At 38.1% G+C, this 20,007-nt stretch overlaps 1 protein-coding gene across 2 annotated transcripts in view; it reads left to right on the top strand.

The window, feature by feature from the left end:
- LOC117419745 (voltage-dependent L-type calcium channel subunit alpha-1C-like) overlaps nucleotides 1-20,007 on the top strand; it is a 342,930-nt gene that overhangs the window by 247,111 nt on the left and 75,812 nt on the right. For both annotated transcript variants that reach the window (XM_058986425.1, XM_058986423.1), the window contains one exon: nucleotides 19,588-19,678. In XM_058986425.1, the coding sequence (XP_058842408.1) occupies nucleotides 19,588-19,678 (91 nt within the window). The remainder of the gene's footprint in view (nucleotides 1-19,587; nucleotides 19,679-20,007) is intronic.

Genomic DNA, 20,007 nt, shown 5'->3' with positions numbered 1-20,007 from the left:
CTGTTTCCTCCTGTGGCAACCTAAACAGAAAATGAACTGGGGAAACTTTAGCAACTTTGTCCAATATACTTGAACCAGTACAGGCATCGGCAGATCTCATATAATTAAGCAAAAACCAAGAGTGCAAGGAAATAACAGGCAATTGGATCAAATGAGACTGCTAGGACTAGGTTTTTATAACAGCGAGATAGACGGTTGTATCTCAAAGTGCACTCCACCTGCCTTTACAGCATAGCTAGTGTGTGGCAAACGCTTTAAAGTTTCCTTTTTTGAAAAGTTAGTTGTGCTGCATCCACTCTGAGTCTGTCTTTAATGGGAACAAAGACTGTTTTTATGTTTAGTGTCGCAGTGGTTCCGAACTGCTATCACTTTGAGAACTGTCGCAATGGTTATCGTAAACAGACAGCAAGGGTTTTACGGCAGTCGTCAATGAGCGAACAGACATATTGGTCTGAGTGTTAAACACAATAAAAATTCAGTCTTGAATTACTCAATCTTGTCCTGTGAGTATATTACAACTGTATCATGAGATAACTGAGTGAGCTGCAGTATAAAGAACTGAGAGATGCCAAGGTCACTGCAGCCTGAGGAAAATGAAGTCATTAATCAGCCACAGGGAAAGGGCTGTGTTCCAGTTATATACTGATATTTATTTTAAAAAAGAATAATAAAAACACCTGAGAAGGTACTGTTAAACATTTAGGTGGCTGTTCACGCTATGGGAGCAAAGCGGCTGTTTCTGCATACTGATTATTCTAGATGGGTATTGTTTGTGACAATGCAACTGCACTTGTACTTTGTGATGTTAGGGTCAATGTAGTATGAAAGTATGAAAGGTAAATAATCACCCATGAACCGGAGAGCTCAGAGAGAGAGAGAGAGAAAGAAAGAAAGAAAGAAAGAAAGAAGTATTGATCATTTGCTTTCCGAAACGGAGCCTCATACCCCACTGTGGGTGAATGGCACATCCAGCAATTAACTGTAGGCTTAGTTGGCTTATTTTCATCACCACTTGAGGGGAGAGTGGGGCTGTGGTGCATTGATATAGAACTGAGGAAACAGAGGAGATTAGTACATTGGTATTCCAGTCTGAGTCTAATCAGGCTGATTGGAAGAATAACTAAGGGCGTGTTTTAAAGATAAAGTGATATTGCACATTGACATGTTTTATTCTTCCCACTCTACTGTTAGCTTTGATCTTCTGGATTACCATTGGTGAACTCAATCAACAATTGATTGTATTAAAGTACTACATTATACAGTCAGTGTGTCAGGTTTGGTGAATATGAGGGGGGTGAGGAATAGCCATCATATCAGCATGTTATTGTCATATTCCCAGTGCAGAACAGCGCAGAGCTACTGCACCGGTCCACTGCTAGCTTAGCCTCTTGCTGATGATCTGAAAAAAAGAGAAATATATCAAGCTCTGCATGAATGCGTCTTTACATGACTCGTTACCGTTCCTGTGAGGGGTGCTTGTACGTTTCTGTAAGTCCGACACCATGGGTACCTGTTCACCTGCTCGTATCTCAGAAAACATTTTAGATGTTGACTTCACATTGTCATTGCTGTGGTAGCTACTCAGGAAGAATCTAATGGCACCCTTCTGTTTTGATGTAGAGCGACAGGCTGCCACATTTTGGTAATGCGACATTTCTGTTTCTGGATGATAAATACTTTTTAGATGTTGGCTTTATATTTGGTACACAACTGTATTCTAAAAATTAAGCTGACAAATGTTTTTGACTAAAAACACACTTTATCTACAAGAAAGGTATACTTCCAATACAATCATGTCAGCATGAGATTTAAACTGACTTTGGACAAGACCTCAGTACAGCTCAGAGCATGATCTGTTTGTATCAGAAAGCACGGATATCCACGGAGTCAATGTGAAAGAGATGAAAAGACTGACAAAACTTTACAATGTTTGATATTTATACATTTGTAAGCAATTGTTGACTCCCTTTCAACCCGACTGGTTTCTGTCCAATAATCGAGGTAGTCGTTCTCTTATTACACACGGCAAGCCTACCACATACTTCCTCTGTGGGAAAGGGGGCGGTGCTCTCTGACCTCATGGTCCGCCTCGTGCTACATTCAGCAGAGCGCATCTTGCCTTCACTTTTCCTGTATGTTTTTCTTAGTTTCGTTTTCTCTCTCCTCGCTCTCTACGCTCCTCTCGTACACCCACACAGAGTGCAGAGAGCTGCAGGCTTTTATATCTTGGCCGAGGGGTTTAACTGGTTAGTAATTATTCTATTACCCCTCGGCCACAATCTGCACGAGTTTATTAACTACTGTGGATGGGGCTACCCATCCACGCTAAACAAAACAAATCGGCTATGCCATCATATTTATAAACAAAAAACATACAGCGCTTCGCCGACAAATCTAAATAATAAATACATAAACAAACACAAAATAACACGGGCGGAGGGGGAAACCCCGTTCTGAAAATAAATAAACAAATGAATGTACAGGGCTCTCTACCGCCCTGCTACAGGCCCTTTGTGTTTCTTCAATCTTAACTTGTAACTGGCATCATTTCTACACTGATCTGCAAGTATTCCATCATAACGACAAAGGATGCATTTGGGGATTTTTTTTTTTAGTAACCCCGTTAGCTTTACATGTAAATGGTTGCAAGATCATTTTTATTCAGCTGGAGTATCCAGTGAGATCTAACAGCATTCAAAAGAGCTCTGCTAGTGGGTGCACTTCGATTCAGGTGCCACAGTAACAAGGACAGTCATGCTAGCAGGCTTCTCCAAGACACCAGTGAGCAGAGAGTATCAGCAATGACAAAGCGAAGGACAGTGGTCGCCAAGAGAGACAGCTGAGGCCTCAAACAGTTAGTGATGGACAGAGGGGAAAGACAGAGAGGCTTGTCATGTCTGAAATATTAATGACTGAATAGATAAACACCTTCCAGCATCTTGTGGAGTCTACATCACATCATAACAAAGCTGTGATCAGGACAAGCAATGTCCCAAAATGTGTAGATAATGTTCTGATTCTATTTAATCATAGGTTAGATAAAGAAAGCATAATTACACTGTATTATTTCAGCAGCAGCTTAGAGTGCACTGAGACTTGATCCACATATTGAACTGTGTATTTGACCTTTCATTTCCTAATATTATCACTTAGATTGGACATCAAAGTAGGATATCATCTGGTGGGATGTTAAATTTAGAAGCTTGGGCTGCTATTGTTGCTTAAAGTCCATCACCAGCTTCATTATGTGTTAACGAGGCCTCGTGGTTGAGAGATCCTTATACTGTGTTTCACCTGGAGGCTTTGGCCTTTGTTGTAATAAGGTTACAGCTGATCAAATAATTCCATCTATCTTGCCTGCCATTCACTGCCCATTCACTTTGTGGATCTGTGACCGAGCTGTTGAGTGGTGTGTGGGTGGTCACGGCACGGACCAGGAACAGAAACCAAAACAATGAATGGCGGCGGTGAAACTGGAGCGCTACGGCGATCAGTGTTTTATTAAATAATAAACAAACAAAAGATTTAAACAAACAACACACTACAAACAAAAGGGCACGTTGGCCAAAGAAACAGAAATAAACAAATAAGTATCGTGCTGGGGTAAAACCGGCACGCTTAGCAGTTGTTTTAGGTTTTAAATCTCTCTCTCTCTCCTTGCTCGCTCTCCCGTACTCTCCTCGGTACACTCTCCCTGAGTGCAAGCTTACATATTCTGGCCAAAGGGTTAACTAGCTATTAATTAATTAATTCTTATTACCCCTCGGCCATAGTCTGCATAAGTTTCATAAGGATGCGTGACTGTCAGCTAGTTAAATAATCAGTAGCTGATCAGTCACACATCCTCACAAGGTTTTTAAAATCCATACATAAAATAACAAATAACCATCGGCTTTCGCCGTCATATAAACATATAAAAATCATAATATAAATAAATAATAAACCAAGGGGCTGGACACTCCACCACAGGATCTCAGTTTGGAAAGACGTACATGGTGTTGCAAACATTTACTTTTAAGACAATGTCATCTGGTACAGTACTGTTAAAAGACTGGCCCACTTACTAGATCATTTAAAGCATGAGCTTTCTATACCTGAGGATGGTAGCAGATAGTATGTTTTAAAATGTAATGTTACACTTGTTTCTTTCACAAACGCATATGAAACCTGTGTAATGAATGGAAGTGCATGACCGGAAGGATGTGTGGAATTGTATCATTAGCTATAACTCATTGTATTTAAAACTATAGCACATAATTGTGGTATTATTGTATTAGCTATACCTCACTATAGCTATATGTGTTATTGCACAGTAAACCAGTGCACACACATACAGAGGGACCTTGGAATTTTAGGGTACATGCATGCATAGGTTAGGTGTTTAAAATTCAAATGAGTTTGAGAAGATCAAATTCAAGGCAGTTATCATGTGACAGACAGAGAGATGGGCAGGATTATTACATAAGAGTCAACCGAGGTAGAGTGAGGTAGTACAAAGTGGGGGTGCAAATAGTTGCCACATTGATCCTAATTTATCAAGGTCTTTACACCAAAATAGACCCCAAACCGGCCTAAATCGTTTGTTATTTCTCTTGAACATTAACAGTTTAATATGCATTTCGCAAAAATGGTGCTAATTGCATTTTGGTGTAAAGAAAAAAAACAACTTAATAAATCAGGGCTTTGATTCTATTCTGTAGAGTTCAGAAAATGACCTCCTCTGCAAGTGATGTGCACTCTGAGATCATTTGTGTATAAAAGACACTATATAAAAACTTTGCTGCTGGAAGCTGTACGAACAATGGCTGCAAAGAAGATGTCCACACAGTCAGTATGATTAATGCTATAGCTTTATACTGTTTCCTTTGAGATCAGAAATACTCTTAATTTCTAATTATATTCTATTCTATTGATTTTGAGTTCTTAAAAAAAACTGCCAACCCCACAATATTACCTCTTCTGTCTGCTCACATTACTGCACCTCTCTACACAGGAATAACATGGATAAAATTCAGCAAAGATAAATGAGTGGTATAGTGAACAGCAAGAAGTTGCAGGCAAATTATTATTATTATTATTATTATTATTATTATTATATAATAGGATCGAGCTATGGCTTCTGCAGACTCCGACCTTGATGCAACTATGGCAATGCCCAAAAAGAAAAGGAAAACAATTTTCCACAAAGACGAAATTTACCTGTTAATTAGTGAAATGGAAAAAAAGCAAGAAATATTATTTAACACTTTGCAGGGCCAAAAAACATTAAGAAAAGAAACATGGAAAGAAATAACTAACAAACTAAATTCAGTGGGACACCGACAGACACTAAACTGACTGTGATGTGTTAAACGTAGCGCAGACCCTGGGCACAGTGAAAAACAAACCAACACGTAGATCTAAAAGAAAGGGTCATCAAAAACGGAAAGCATAAACAAAACTAAGTTTGTTTCTATATATGAAAGTTTACCATGGTAAATTTTCATGGTAATTCTCCAGTTTACCAGGTTTGTACTCGTCTGTACCCTAACCATGCTTTATGCTCAGTGCTTTATAAGAATATCGCAGAAAACTTTAGTTTGAGTCTATGTATATTTTAGTTGTGTAAAGGAAAAAAGTAAAGTACATACATTAGGCTACGCAAGTAAATATTTTTCGTCATATTTCGTTTGTCTGTGCATTACATAATTAATTACTGAGAAGAAAATATTTCTGTAGTGTATTACCATAATACACTGATAGTTACCGGGTTTAGTTAATGACGTCACGTCCGTTCTTTGTTAAAGTTCTGAGCTACGCAGTTTAATATATTGAATGGCCACATCTTACAAACAAGTGCAAGTGTTTTATTAACATAAAGAAGAGCACAAAAGACACAACAATTTTAATGATTTATTTCTGTGTTTCCCTTCCATTATTAAAATAAAGCACCTTAAAATATAAAATAAACCCAAACAAAATGCATTTTATTGCCTTTGTTATTTAATATAGACTAATAATAAATATATTTTTTGTATTTTATTTAATATTTTAAGGTGCTTTGTTTTAAAGTTACTAAAAGCCTGTACGTTTAAACAGGAAGTTTCACATACGAACCGCTAGTTGAATCTACGCCAGTGAGAGGAAATCAGGAAAAAATGATAATACATCAAAAGTAAGCGCAAAACTTTGATATTATAATGAGATTCGTACATTTGCATACGAAAGTAGTTTGAAATGAACAGTCGTAACTAAATTACCACAGCAGGGAAGTGAAATGACTTTAATACATCGTGGGTAGGTCTACGAAGTCACAACAAACAATGAAAAGTCAAGATACGAAGAAAAATCAGTGATACATAGAGCCCTTAATATCTCTAATTGAATAAAGTTTGAGTGAGATGCATGGAGACAGCTCTCCTCAGTGAGTGTGTGTGATGCTAGGAATCTATGGAAGGCCATCCGGGTAAAAAACGCATACCTAGTACATGTATTGATTTGGACCAATCAGAATACATAACATAGTATGTGTTTTAAATAAATGTAAATGAACCAAGCATTTTCTTTGTAGGGGCTGGTCATTTTACAGTTATACCTACCTAGTGGCTGGTCATAGTACTTACATAGGTTCTGGCCATTTTACAATCATGCAGCGTAATAACATCTTTTTAATTTCAGACATGAAATATGCTTAAGAATAAAGCCCAGAACGCCCTGCCCGATGCGTTTCGCGGCGTGATCGTGAAAACCGCATTTGACTGGAGACAATGCATGTATTCTCTCTCTATTAAAAAAAATTACATATATATATATAATATAATTACACACACACACACACACACACACACATATTCACAAGGTGTTCCATTGGTTTGTATATAATGTACATGCCGACATCTTTTGTCAAGCTCTGACGGCCCCGTAAGCATTGTCTATTAGACTAAATATTTACAGAATATTTAAAAACTGCTACTACAACCATGATTCATTTATTATTAACTAGCTGAAGTACCCGCCGTTGCCTGGGGAAATTCTGTATTTCATGAATGACAAATTGGGGAATGGTAGCCTTATGGTTTCCTATAAGTCACCGGTCTTGGGTGTCGCACAATGCGCTCGGACCCCTTTCCCTTTTTTTGGGTTTTTGCCATTTTTAAAAAAAAAAAAAGGTTTTGTGGGTTTCTTTAATTTGAGATAGATGGCTACTGTAGTGATCCAGCAATGGGGTTATTAAATTAAGTACCCCCGGGGTCAAAATTATGGATCCAAACATAGCCCTCAACCTTCCCCTGGATGAAAGAGGAGGCCATGCAAAGTTTGGTTGCACTGGCTCCTGCGGGGTCTGAATGCATAAAGGAACAGACAAACAGACAAACTTTCTACTTTATATATTAAGACACATACATGCCAACAGTCCCGATTTCCTAGCAAATGTCCCGCATCCCGATGCATAGGAAGAAAGTCCCGATATTTACACATAGAAAAAAAAAAAATTATTCTGCACAGTAGAGGTGAAAATCACACGCTGTGCTCTTTGTGCGGCTGACACATCTGCTGATCACTAACTTACCAGTATACAAAGGTAAGAACGCTTCATTGTGTCTGTGTTTACTGTCATGCTGGTCGTATGGTGTTGAGGGGATTCATCTATTATTATATGATAGAGGGTTTTTTAGCGTTTTAATTGAATTATACCATGTTGCCCAAATGCTTATAATGAAAACATGTTATGTTTTACCTTTGTTGTAAATAAAAACGTGATCTGGTATAATTTCATTAAAATGCTATTAATAATAAATGAATCATGGTTGTAGTAGAAATTTTTAAGTATTCTGTAAATATTTCATCTAATAGTTAAAAAGTACAATGCTTATTATGGGGTTGTCAAGGCTTGTAACTAGGGCTGTAAGGGTTTAAACATTTAAACGGTAAACGTGGATTAAAAATATTTTCGTTTAAAATTTGTATTATACGTTTAAACGCAATTTAACAGTAAAATATATTATCAAATTATTTTTGCATATTTTCCGCAAAGATATGTTTCCCTTTCTATGGTTTTCCCCTTTAAGGAAACCTGACCTGTTCTTCCACGTGATCACTCTAAATACGTCTTACATAAATTAAGGACAGACCAGCTTCCTGCGTTGTTGTGTATCTCCATCGCATTGCTTTTTTTCAGGTCTTATAGGGCTCTATGGAATCCGTGTTAATGAGAGCACGGACGGAATCACGGAATCAAAAGAATATTAAAGCGGAGTTAAGCTCTGTACGAAAAAAATGCATTTGGCAGTAGAGCATTAAGCTTGAGATTTACATACTTGAAGGGAAAATGTGAAACTAATGGTCAGTACAGGCAGTGGCTTAATTTTGGTTTCAAAAGTGGGGGAATGGCGCTCTATAGTCTGGACGTCGCGAGTTCGAGTCCAGACTATTTCTTTGCCGACCAAAGACGGGAGCTTCCGGGGGTGGCGCTCAATTGGCCGAGCGCCGCCCTGGGGGAGGGAGGGCTAGCGACCCCTGTAGTCTAGCCGGGCGCCTGCGGGCTTGCCTGTAAGCTGCCCGAGACTGCATTGTCCTCCGACGCTGTAGCTCTTGGGTGGCTGCATGGTGAGTCCGCAGTGTGAAAAAAAGCGGTCGGCTGACGGCACATGCTTCGGAGGACAGCTTGTGTTCGTCTTCGCCCTCCCGAGTCGGCACAGGGGTGGTAGCGGTCAGCTGAGCCTAAAAATAAAATTGGGGAAAAAATAATAAAAAAAAAATTTTGGGTGGCGGAGGGACAGTTTCTGTAGCTGGGTTATAAATGAGTCGGGGTATTCTGTAAGGGATAAACAACGGGAAGGGCTGAGTCAGTGAAAATAATTCACCGTTTGAGTGTGTTAAATAAATGCAATCATGGAAAATAAATAGAAACCTTTTTAAGGACTTAAACAATTAGACAACGTTGCAGACTATTTTTAACGTCTGTATTACACACAAAAAGTACCTCACACAGACTGCTTACAGCAGTCACTTTGAACAATACGATCCCAATGTTCACACAGAGAAGATTTATGGTAGTGAAACCATGGGCATAGCAGTAATATAGAATTGATCAAGTTCAAAACTAAAAGTTATGAAACACACCTACAGACGTGCTCAAATTTGTTGGTACCCCTCCACAAAAAACGAAGAATGCACAATTTTCTCTGAAATAACTTGAAACTGACAAAAGTAATTGGCATCCACCATTGTTTATTCCATATTTAATAGAAATCAGACTTTGCTTTTGATTTTTTATTCAACATAATATTGTAAGAAAACAAATGAAAATGGCATGGACAAAAATGATGGGACCGCTAACCTAATATTTTATTGCACAACCTTTAGAGGCAATCACTGCAATCAAACGTTTTCTCTAGCTCTCAATGAGACTTCTGCACCTGTTAACAGGTAGTTTGGCCCACTCTTCCTGAGCAAACTGCTCCAGCTGTCTCAGGTTTGATGGGTGCCTTCTCCAGACTATTATTATTATTATTATTATTTATTTCTTAGCAGACGCCCTTATCCAGGGCGACTTACAATTGTTACAAGATATCATATTATTTTTACATACAATTACATTATTTTTTTACACATTATTTTTACATACATACCCATTTATACAGTTGGGTTTTTACTGGAGCAATCTAGGTAAAGTACCTTGCTCAAGGGTACAACAGCAGTGTCACCCACCAGGGATTGAACCCACAATCCTCCGGTCAAGAGTCCAGAGCCCTAACCACTACTCCACACTGCTGCCCTGCAAGTTTCAGCTCTTTCCATAGATGTTCGATAGGATTCAGATCAGGACTCATAGAAGGCCACTTCAGAATAGTCCAATGTTTTGTTCTTATCCATTCTTGGGTGCTTTTAGCTGTGTGTTTTGGGTCATTATCCTGTTGGAGGATCCATGACCTGCGACTGAGACAAAGCTTTCTGACACTGGGCAGTACGTTTCGCTCCAGAATGCCTTGAGAGTCTTGAGATTTCATTGTGCCCTGCACAGATTCAAGGCACCCTGTGCCAGGTGCAGCAAAGCAGCCCCAAAACATAACCGAGCTTCCTCCATGTTTCACTGTAGGTATGGTGTTCTTTTCTTTGAAAGCTTCATTTTTTCGTCTGTGAACATAGAGCTGATGTGACTTTCCAAAAAGCTCTAGTTTTGACTCATCTGTCCAAAGGACATTCTCCCAGAAGGATTGTGGCTTGTCAATATGCATTTTAGCAAATTCCAGTCTGGCTTTTTTATGTTTTTCTTTCAAAACTGGAGTCCTCCTGGGTCTTCTTCCATGGAGCCCACTTTCGCTCAAAAAGCGACGGATGGTGCGATCAGAAACTGACGTACCTTCACCTTGGAGTTCAGCTTGTATCTCTTTGGCAGTTATCCTTGGTTATTTTTCTACCATTCGCACTATCCTTCTGTTCAATCTGGGGTCAATTTTCCTCTTGCGACCGCGCCCAGGGAGGTTGGCTACAGTTCCATGGACCTTAAACTGCTTAATAATATTTGCAACTGTTGTCACAGGAACATCAAGCTGCTTGCAGATGGTCTTGTAGCCTTTACCTTTACCATGCTTGTCTATTATTTTCTTTCTGATCTCTGGTTTCTCTGGTCCATGTTCAGTGTGGTGCACACAATGATACCAAACAGCACAGTGACTACTTTTCTCCATTTAAATAGGCTGAATGACTGATTACAAGATTGGAGACATGTGTGATACTAATTAAAGAAACTAATTAGTTTGAAATATCACTATAATACAATTATTTATTATCTTTTCTAAGGGGTACCAACAAATGTGTCCAGGCCATTTTAGAATATCTTTGTAGAATAAGCAATAATTCATCTCTTTTCACAGCTTCTTTGCTTTATTCTATGACATACCAAAGGCATGCAAGTATACATGATAAAATAGCTTTTAATTTCATCACTTTTCAGGAGGAATGAAGCATTATTTCAATGAGCTGTAAGGGTACCAACAAATTTGAGCACGTCTGTATCTGTTTGTTTGGAGCGCTCCACACTGCACAAAAAAAAAAAAATACAACCCGTTTTTAAAGTTAACAATACTATTTTTCAATACAATTAGATAAAACAATACTTAATCCAATGATTAAAAACCAAATGGAAAAAGTAGAGGCCTGTAGGTTTACGGTTTTGTGTTGTTCACCTTGCTTGCGGTGTGTATAAGTTCATTTAAATTAATTACATTTTTTTTAAACGGTAAAAACAGAAATCAGAAAGAAAGGGAATCAGAACAAAATAACACGAATTCCATCGGGCCCTAGTCTTAGTACTGTACATTATTTCAGTAAAGTGAATAGCCTGTGTGACCTCCTGTGGGTCCTGATTGGAGGATTGTGATTGTAATTCTCTAGTTCATTCACAATCATGTTTTGGAAATGATTGTGCGATTTGTAAGTAGTGTGAACATAATGCAGCAGATCTGAAACTAGCAACGCAGTGAGATGTATCACATTAAGTAGCAAAGCCTCTGAAACCTCATGACATTGCAATAAGAGTCGGCTCTAATCAAATGCGTTCCTCTAAAAGGTGTGTGATTTATTACAGTGTATACACTGAAAAACTCACACCCTATATATACTGCATAAACATTCGATATAATAGCGTTCTCACAGCTGGGAATGAGAAAGCGAGGAGGAGAGGGTTCATAATAGGTTTGTCTGTAAAATCTCATTTATCAGAGAGAGGGGGAGGATCATTATAACTCATGAGGGATGAAGCTGCCAGTGAGTTATATAGACCTTTCCTATTTAGTGGATATAAATGTTATTTCCCATACAAACCGATTAGCTCGCCTGTGTATACAACCGATGGCTGTGTTTAAATTGTTTTTCAATGCTTTTTTTTTTTTTTTTAATTCTGTTTATTAGTTTTATAATAATAATGACAAGAGTGAGACAGATTTTACCATCAATTACAGAAATCGGCAAATAGTTATAAGAGGAAAGAGGGGAGAGAGAAGGGAAAGAGGTAGAAATCAGGAAAGAACGACAGAGGGAAACAGTAGGTCTTCCAGGTGCGAAGCAAAGAAAGCATCAGCCAACCAAAACAGGAGCATCAGGAAAGGGATGGGAGCTGGAGGCAATCAAAATAAGATAAGAAAGGTTGCCATGTTGTATAAAATTTCTCAGTGGAGCCACGAAGAGTACACTTAATTTTTTTTTAACTTGAGAAAATGCAACACATCTCTAATCCATCAGATGTGAGTGGGCAGGGCAGCCTGCATCCAATCCAGCAAAATGAAGCGTCTAACCAGGAGAGTTACAAATGCCACGGTGTCTGATTTTACTTTGGGCAAACAAATAGTGCTGGGTACCACACCAAACAAAGCAGTAAGCGGTATGAGGTCAATGTGCAGCTGCAGAATGTGTGAAATAGTGTCAAAAATAGAGGACCAATAAGAGTTTTGGACCAAAACATATGTAAAAGTGTAGCAGGGGCTTGTTTACATCTGTCACATGTTGGCTCAGTTTCAGGGCAAATCTTAAAAAGTTTAAGCTTAGTCAAATGAATACAATGGAACATTTCAAATTGTATTAGCCCATGCCTTGCACAGATAGAAGAGGAGTGTATGCGGGACAGAACTGCCTCCCAGTCCTCATCTGCAATATCTTGACCTAAATCTTGTTCTTGTTCTTGTTTTAATGTGGACAGTGACAGGCAATGTAAGGCAAACATTTTTGAATAGATTTGGGATATTAAGCCCTTAGAAATTGGAATCAAATTAAGAATTGAGTCAGTTGGGGAATTTGGAGGTAATGTGGGAAAATGGAGCAACAGTTTTCACATTGTATTGTGCGTGATTATCATAGGATCATGACGTTTGCCATAGGTGATTGAATTGGATGAAGCATGCTAGGAATGCTGGATTTTATAATGTACTGTATTATTACTGTGATGATAAGTTAGTACTGTGTTATTATTATTATTATTATTATTATTATTATTATTATTATTATTATTATTATTATTATTATTATTATCATCATCATACTAGTTGTAGTAGCATTAGTATTATTAGTGTTGTTGTTGTGTCCATTTATTTATTTAAGTGTTCTTTATTTTGCATTGTTTTAATAATACATATTTGGTAGTAATACCGCATTTTCTTCATATTCAGCTGGAGCAATTGTTTTTATTCCATACTGGTGTGTGTGTGATTATGGAAGATGGTCACATTATTTATTGTATAGATATGTGATTTATAGTGTACATATAATATGATACTGTTATATGTAGTTTTCTCCCAAACCATAGGACATCTGTTTTATATAAGTGCATATTCATATATACTGTGTGTGTATATATATACTGTACATATATATATATATAATTTGTGTGTATCAATTCCCATGAAAAAATCTAATTATTGATTCAATAGAATGCTGTGAATAATGTTGTATCTGTGTGTGTGTCTGTTTGTATGTGTGGATTATAATACCCATGTCTGTGCCCTGTCTGATGTATGACACTGCCCATTTTATCTGTAAAAGGAATCACCCTGGCCGACTTGCTTGACAAGAAGAAAGGAAAATTTGCTTGGTTTAGTCACTCCACTGAAACCCATGGTAAATGTCCATGCTGTCTGTGTGCTCCAGTCTCTGTCGATCTGTTGCTGTGGTCAGCAGTGAACTGTACCGTGTGTGGGCTTCAGTCACTGTGTATGTGCCTTTTATATAAATGTGTGTGTTTTCTCGTATCTTTGACAAGAAGGTATGACTGGTACTGGCTATTGCCCACTCCTTACCTGCAACCCCATTGGGGTTTTGATACCTGGTTTAGAAATAGGGACTACTATCTTCTTCCAAAGATAACGAGAGAGACTGTGCCAGTTTCCGTTTGATGTGCTAAGAAGAGAAGTCAAGACAGTTGCGTGTTTGTATAGTGGTCATGCTTTGAAAGAAATCAAGCAGTTCTCAGCTGATAACATGGTAGGTTTCCAAGAATCACAAGGCTTTCCTCCTGCTGTCCCGCCTGAAGCATCTGAAGCAGGTACTCATATGAACTCTAGTGGAATCACTATCATATATACTATTCCATCTGCTTTTTCATGAGAATCTCTGCCCAGTGCTGCTAAATTATAAACAGAATTGACATGACATTTATTAACATAATCCAGATAAATAAATCAATTCCTAAACTGTACTTTTGGCAAAAATCCACACATTTTTGTTCACAGTAGAAAAACAGTGCTACATTCCTCAAGAAAGCATTCTTGTTAAACTGTCTGTTTCTCTCCTCTCATTAGCTAAACAGCCTACTCACAAGCCCTCATAGATTTCCTGTACAGTATGGATTACCAAATGGTTTCTACCAGACCCTGGTGAATTTTCCCTACCTTATTCTGGTCTCTGAATTGTAATCAGTTGTACCCATGCCAACAAAAGCTTGCCTCTGGATAACCTTTTTTTTACTTTTTGTGTGACCATTACATTATTATTATTATTATTATTTATTTCTTAGCAGACGCCCTTATCCAGGGCGACTTACAATTGTTACAAGATATCACATTATTTTTTACATACAATTACTCATTTATACAGTTGGGTTTTTACTGGAGCAATCTAGGTAAAGTGCCTTGCTCAAGGGTACAGCAGCAGTGTCCCCCACCTGGGATTGAACCCACGACCCTCCAGTCAAGAGTCCAGAGCCCTAACCACTACTCCACACTGCTGCCCGTTTAAAATAAGATCATGAAAATACAAAGAAATGCTTTATAAATTAATCTCTCTTGGGATTGAACCCGGGCCACTGGTTCCAGGACTGGTCAGCCAGACGTGCTACTCGCCGAGCTGTCATGTCAGCTGGCTCGTCTTTTTAGCTACTCTTGGTCAGAATTATGGAAGTATTTTGCAGAATTCACAACATTTTATTAAAATAACTTGCATGCAGTCATTTTAAATATAATAAGTGAAGATAATAAACACCTGTTATTGCTCGTTTCTTGATCAGAAGCACCAAGAATTATCACGTTTTGATAACATTACAGAACTCTAGTGAATCCCTGAAGATGGGCTGTTGATAGCGGTAGCTGTTTAATGCCGTGTGGATCCGTCTGCCACAGGGATGGAGTTGGAATCGATCCTGCTCATCCCTATCAGCTGCAGATCCATATCCATATGAAATGAATACATTCGATGGGACTGTTAACAGTACAAGTGTGAAACACGTACTGACAGGATTCGCTCCGACCCAAGTGCTCTGAGGGAAGAAGTTGCCTAATGAGCGTCCAGTGTGAAGGAAGCTAGAGGCGAGTTTTAAACTCATGAAACATTTATCATAACGAATGGCTGTGAATGCATTACACCATCAGGAAAATATTAGACTTAAATAAAGTTTTCCCTTTAAAGACATTGAAAAAATGTTTGTCATTGAATTTGTTAAGTTTCTGTTAGTATTTCTAAATGGCAGTTATTCTAAATGGGGTACATAGATGTGACCTCCGTGTTACATCCGGTTGCAGACTAGATTATAGACTACTGGTGTAACTGTCAGTAGCTCCAGTTTGGTATTGAAAATTATCTGGAAACTTTTTCAAACAGCATGTGATCATTCCTGCTGCACGCTCCGAAAATGGAGGAAAGCCTTACTGCACTGAGTGGTGCTGCACTTATAATTGCACTAAAACTTTGTTTTAGCACAGGAACAAAGGAGTGGATCCTAAACGGTAGGAGAGAGGAGCGTACCATCATCTTTTAAATGAGCTGCGCTTAAGTTATCAACATTTTGTTCGTATGGATGCAGACACTTTTGAGGAGCTGCTGAGGCTTGTAGGACCACAAATAACCCGGAATGACACTACAATGCGTCAGCGTACATATCAATAAAACAGTTAATTGTAGCAGGATTCCAAACCATGTCATCTTCTGTAGAAGTCATCTTCTTGCATAGTCACATGATCAATGAAATGCTTACTGAGTCTCTCCTGATTGGTTAAAGGCAAAATGTTTCTCAAAGTAGAAAGCCTGGTCTACTCTGGGAAACATGTTTCCTTGTTTCTGGAAACACAGAAACATCCAGAACACACGAGGAAACACTTAGTCTGGAAACATGCTTCATCTTGTGTGCTGGGCTTTATAGACTGGTTTCATGATGCAGATAGACACATGACATAAAAGTGTATCGTCCGCTGATACCAGCACAGCTGCAGATGCAGCAGCACACAGAGGATGCAGAAAAAAAAAGAAAATCTCTACAACAGAAATAAATTGGTTTCTATTGTATATTCGCTGAACTGAGTAGAAATGCATCATTGAATTGGGTGGTTCAAATACATGTGCTTTGGATTAAAATAAAACTTTTTTTTTTTTTAAATATATATATATAGTAAGAACATGCTTGTTCAGTCCAGAAATGCATCAATTTACATAAAATCATATTGTTTGAGTGTGCATACAGGTTTCAGTGGCAATTTTTGTTTTCAGGAAAACTGCGTCGGTTGCAGTGTATCCGAGGGGCAGTGAAGAAAAAAGCAGCTATCCTTCGTAAGGCATGTGCGTGTGCATGGCAGTTACTGCTTTATGACTTGAAGCATCAACTACAGAGTTACCTTGTTTCATGACAATTTATTTGCACAACGGACACTGCAATTTTTAAGCTCTTAAATTCTGGCAGGGAGTCTCTTTTTTTTCAAATGAAGGCGTATTACTTTCAAAACCTTAAATGTTTGAAAATAGGAATTATTGTTCTGAATACAGACCTGCATGATAATCTTCATATGCTGAATATTAAAATGAATATTCTTGGGGCTCCCGAGTGGCGCATCCGATCGCCAGTTCGAATCCAAACTATGCCACTGCCAACCGTGGACGGGAGTTCCCAGGGGGCGGCGCACAATTGGCCTTGCACTGCCCGGGTGGGATAGGGATTAGGTCAGCTGGGGAGTCCTTGGCTCACCACACACCAGTGACCCCTGTGGCTGACCGGGCGCTTGCAGGCCCGCCTGTACGCAATTCAAAACTGCGTGCTGTTGCTGTAAGTTCTGGATATGGCTGCACGATGGCTGACGCCACTTGTTTTGGAGGATGCAAGTGCGAGTCCTCATCTCTCCCGAGTTAGTTCAGGGGTTGCAGCGGTGAGCCAGGTTGAATAATAATTGAACATTCCAAAAACTATGAGAAAAACTGGAAAATGAATAAACATAATTGTTAAAAAAAGGATTAGTCTTATATCTTCTTACTACCAGAATATTATTTCTAATATTCAGAATATAAATTAGATGTGTGCATGTATAAACATCATGTTTAAATATTTAACACAAATGATCAGTGTGATAAGCCTTTTCTGCTAGGGCATTTAATACAATAAGTTGTATAAATGAAGGAGAACAATTCAATTTGTAATACAACTTGAAATGTTGAAATTCACACTCAATAAATGTAAGACTAAGTTGCCATTTCTTTAACTATTAGAAACTATTAGAAATATTAAGCTGTAATCATTTGACACTGGTTTGATCTTTCCTATGAGCAGAACAATACTGTTATTACATATCACTGCACCCTGGTGCACCGCACAGAATTCCTTCTCAGAACACACAAGCATCACTGAAACCTAAATACTCGTCTTCAGAAGACCCGAAAAACCACAGCAAAACAGCTCCATACGCCAAACTAAATCCCAAATTCATAATAGTATCTTTTTTTTTCTTGGCAGGTAGATATGCAAGTCTTGGATCTCCTGTTCATTTGTATAGAATAAAAAAAAACTCTTTTTTGTTGTTCTTTATTTTGTTTTGCCACTGAAGAACAGTTTCTGGTAGTAAGGGATGTGACAGAGTGGAAACTAGTGGAAACCGTGTTTAAAGCAGACACCTAAAAAGACCTACAAGGCATATATATATATATATAAACATCTTCATGGGGCTGAACTTTATTTATAACTTGCCACTTTTTGTAGGTATCACATTATATCCCTTTTATCTTGGCTGTTTTTAAATGTGTTATTTACAAGAATATTTAAAAAATATACCAGTGTAACAAAGCCTTAAAATGTGTACATGTCAGTTAGGCAGCCATTCATTATTCAACAAGTAGGAAAATATACTCTGTAACTTCCCCTAAAGTTTCCAGGACAGGTCATTGCTAAATTCGGAGTTTTACCTATTTTCCGGTAGTCTTATCCAACCAAATTGCCCTTAATTTTAATAGGTTTACAGTCACCTATCACAAATCTTAAATAGATTTATTGCAGTGTTTAAAGGTACAAGTCGATAACTATCTCCCAGCAGGAAAATATACTTTCCCCCAAAGTTTCCAGTATACAGGTCGTAGCATGTGTAGATGTGCGTTTTGTGTTTTTTCAGTAATCTTACAAAACCAAATTGGCTTACACTTCACTGTACAATTGCTGTGAGTGTCTGGGACCATTGTCTTCAAGGCTCCATGAGTTTTGCTCCATGTTATATGCATTGTATCTATTGTATTGCTCTAGGCACTGTCAGCGTTTTAAAATGTCAATTTATTCAATTCTCTTGTATTCCACCGGTCAAAAACATGTAATAAAAAAACACGACCTTAATATTAAATAGAATAGCTAATAAATCCCCCCCCCCCCCCCCCCCAAATAAAAAGTACCATAACACAAATGACTACTATTATTATTTTATTTTTATTTTTTTCGAGCAGGAACTTTGGCATGCTGCCTTCCATCTATCTTTCAAACTGCATGCAGTGACTACCAGGAACAACCGCATTTGCATTTTACCTTTCAACGTGTATTGGCCAAAACAAATTACTTTTCTGGGGATGAATTATCAAATGCAGGATTCCTTTTGGTGGTGCTTGATACTGAAATGGTTTGTGGACTGCACATGTTTAAGTGTGAGTACTGTTCCTTGTTTTCAAGGTGTTTTACAGCTCATTATATATATATATATATATATATATATATATATATCTCGACTACTCCACTTCCAAGTCAAGATAATGGCTAGAAGGAGGAAGTGACACGCTAGATAAAGTTTGGCTCTGCCCTCTGCTTTCCTTGCCTGTTCCCTGGTTTAGGGAGAAGCCAAATTCTATGTCGTCAAAACACCTTGAACACACCAGGATATCAATATGGCAAATATGGGTTACTTCCTGTTTAATTTTTTTTTTAATATTTTTTTTTTTAATTAAAACTTTAAACTCTGTGTACTGAACTTTGTGGTCCTTATTTTACTCATTAACCCAGCTCGTCATATAGAATAGCAGGGGATATTTTTGGTTACAGTTTTCAATACTGGGAACACTGGTTCAAACCACAAGAAACACTACTGGTGTTTCCTTAGTTGTTGCCAAGCCCTAGCAAAACATGTGATGTCACCATAGCAACAAGCCTGTGCTCTACTCCTGTTTCCAGGAGCTTCGTTTTTGGAACACTATGGTGATAAAATTGTTATTTATATAAAAACAATATCAAATGCAGAGATTAAAGTTACAATTTTAAATAAAAAACTATCAAAGACTGCAAATCAATTTGACTTTGAAAGATATAGATAATAACTGGCTCCTTATTATTTCTTTTATGTCTGTGAATGTTGCTGATAAATCAAATGGCCCTGTTTCATCTTGACCCCCATACAGTGAGCATGCCAACCAGTGAAAATGAATCTGTGAATGCAGACAGGGGAGCAGCAGGGGAACTGGAAGGAGAAAACTGTTACACTCGCCTTGCGTAAGTGACCTTTTTTATTCTTTTGTTTGTTTCTTTCTAAAACAGAAACCTGCCTGGTTTTAGAATTTTTTTATATATTTATATTTCTTATTTCTCTCAAAATACAAATTTAATCTGAAATAGACCAAATTGGCCACAAAATACCAATTCAGACCGAAACAGACTTTAAGAGGAACTTGGTATGAAACGTTATCATTTTCTGCTGCTTCAGTTATCACACCCTGGTGACTTTTTAAAATTCACTCTATATAAAAAGCAGTGTAACCAGTAACCTGTCCTACTGCAACACCCCTAGCTGACTGAACAAATACCACATTTGTTCTATTTGG

Source organism: Acipenser ruthenus, chromosome 14, assembly GCF_902713425.1.
Source record: "Acipenser ruthenus chromosome 14, fAciRut3.2 maternal haplotype, whole genome shotgun sequence".
NCBI lineage: Eukaryota > Metazoa > Chordata > Actinopteri > Acipenseriformes > Acipenseridae > Acipenser > Acipenser ruthenus.
The sequence above is the reverse complement of the archived record's forward strand: the minus strand, read 5'-3'. Positions and strand labels throughout refer to the sequence as shown.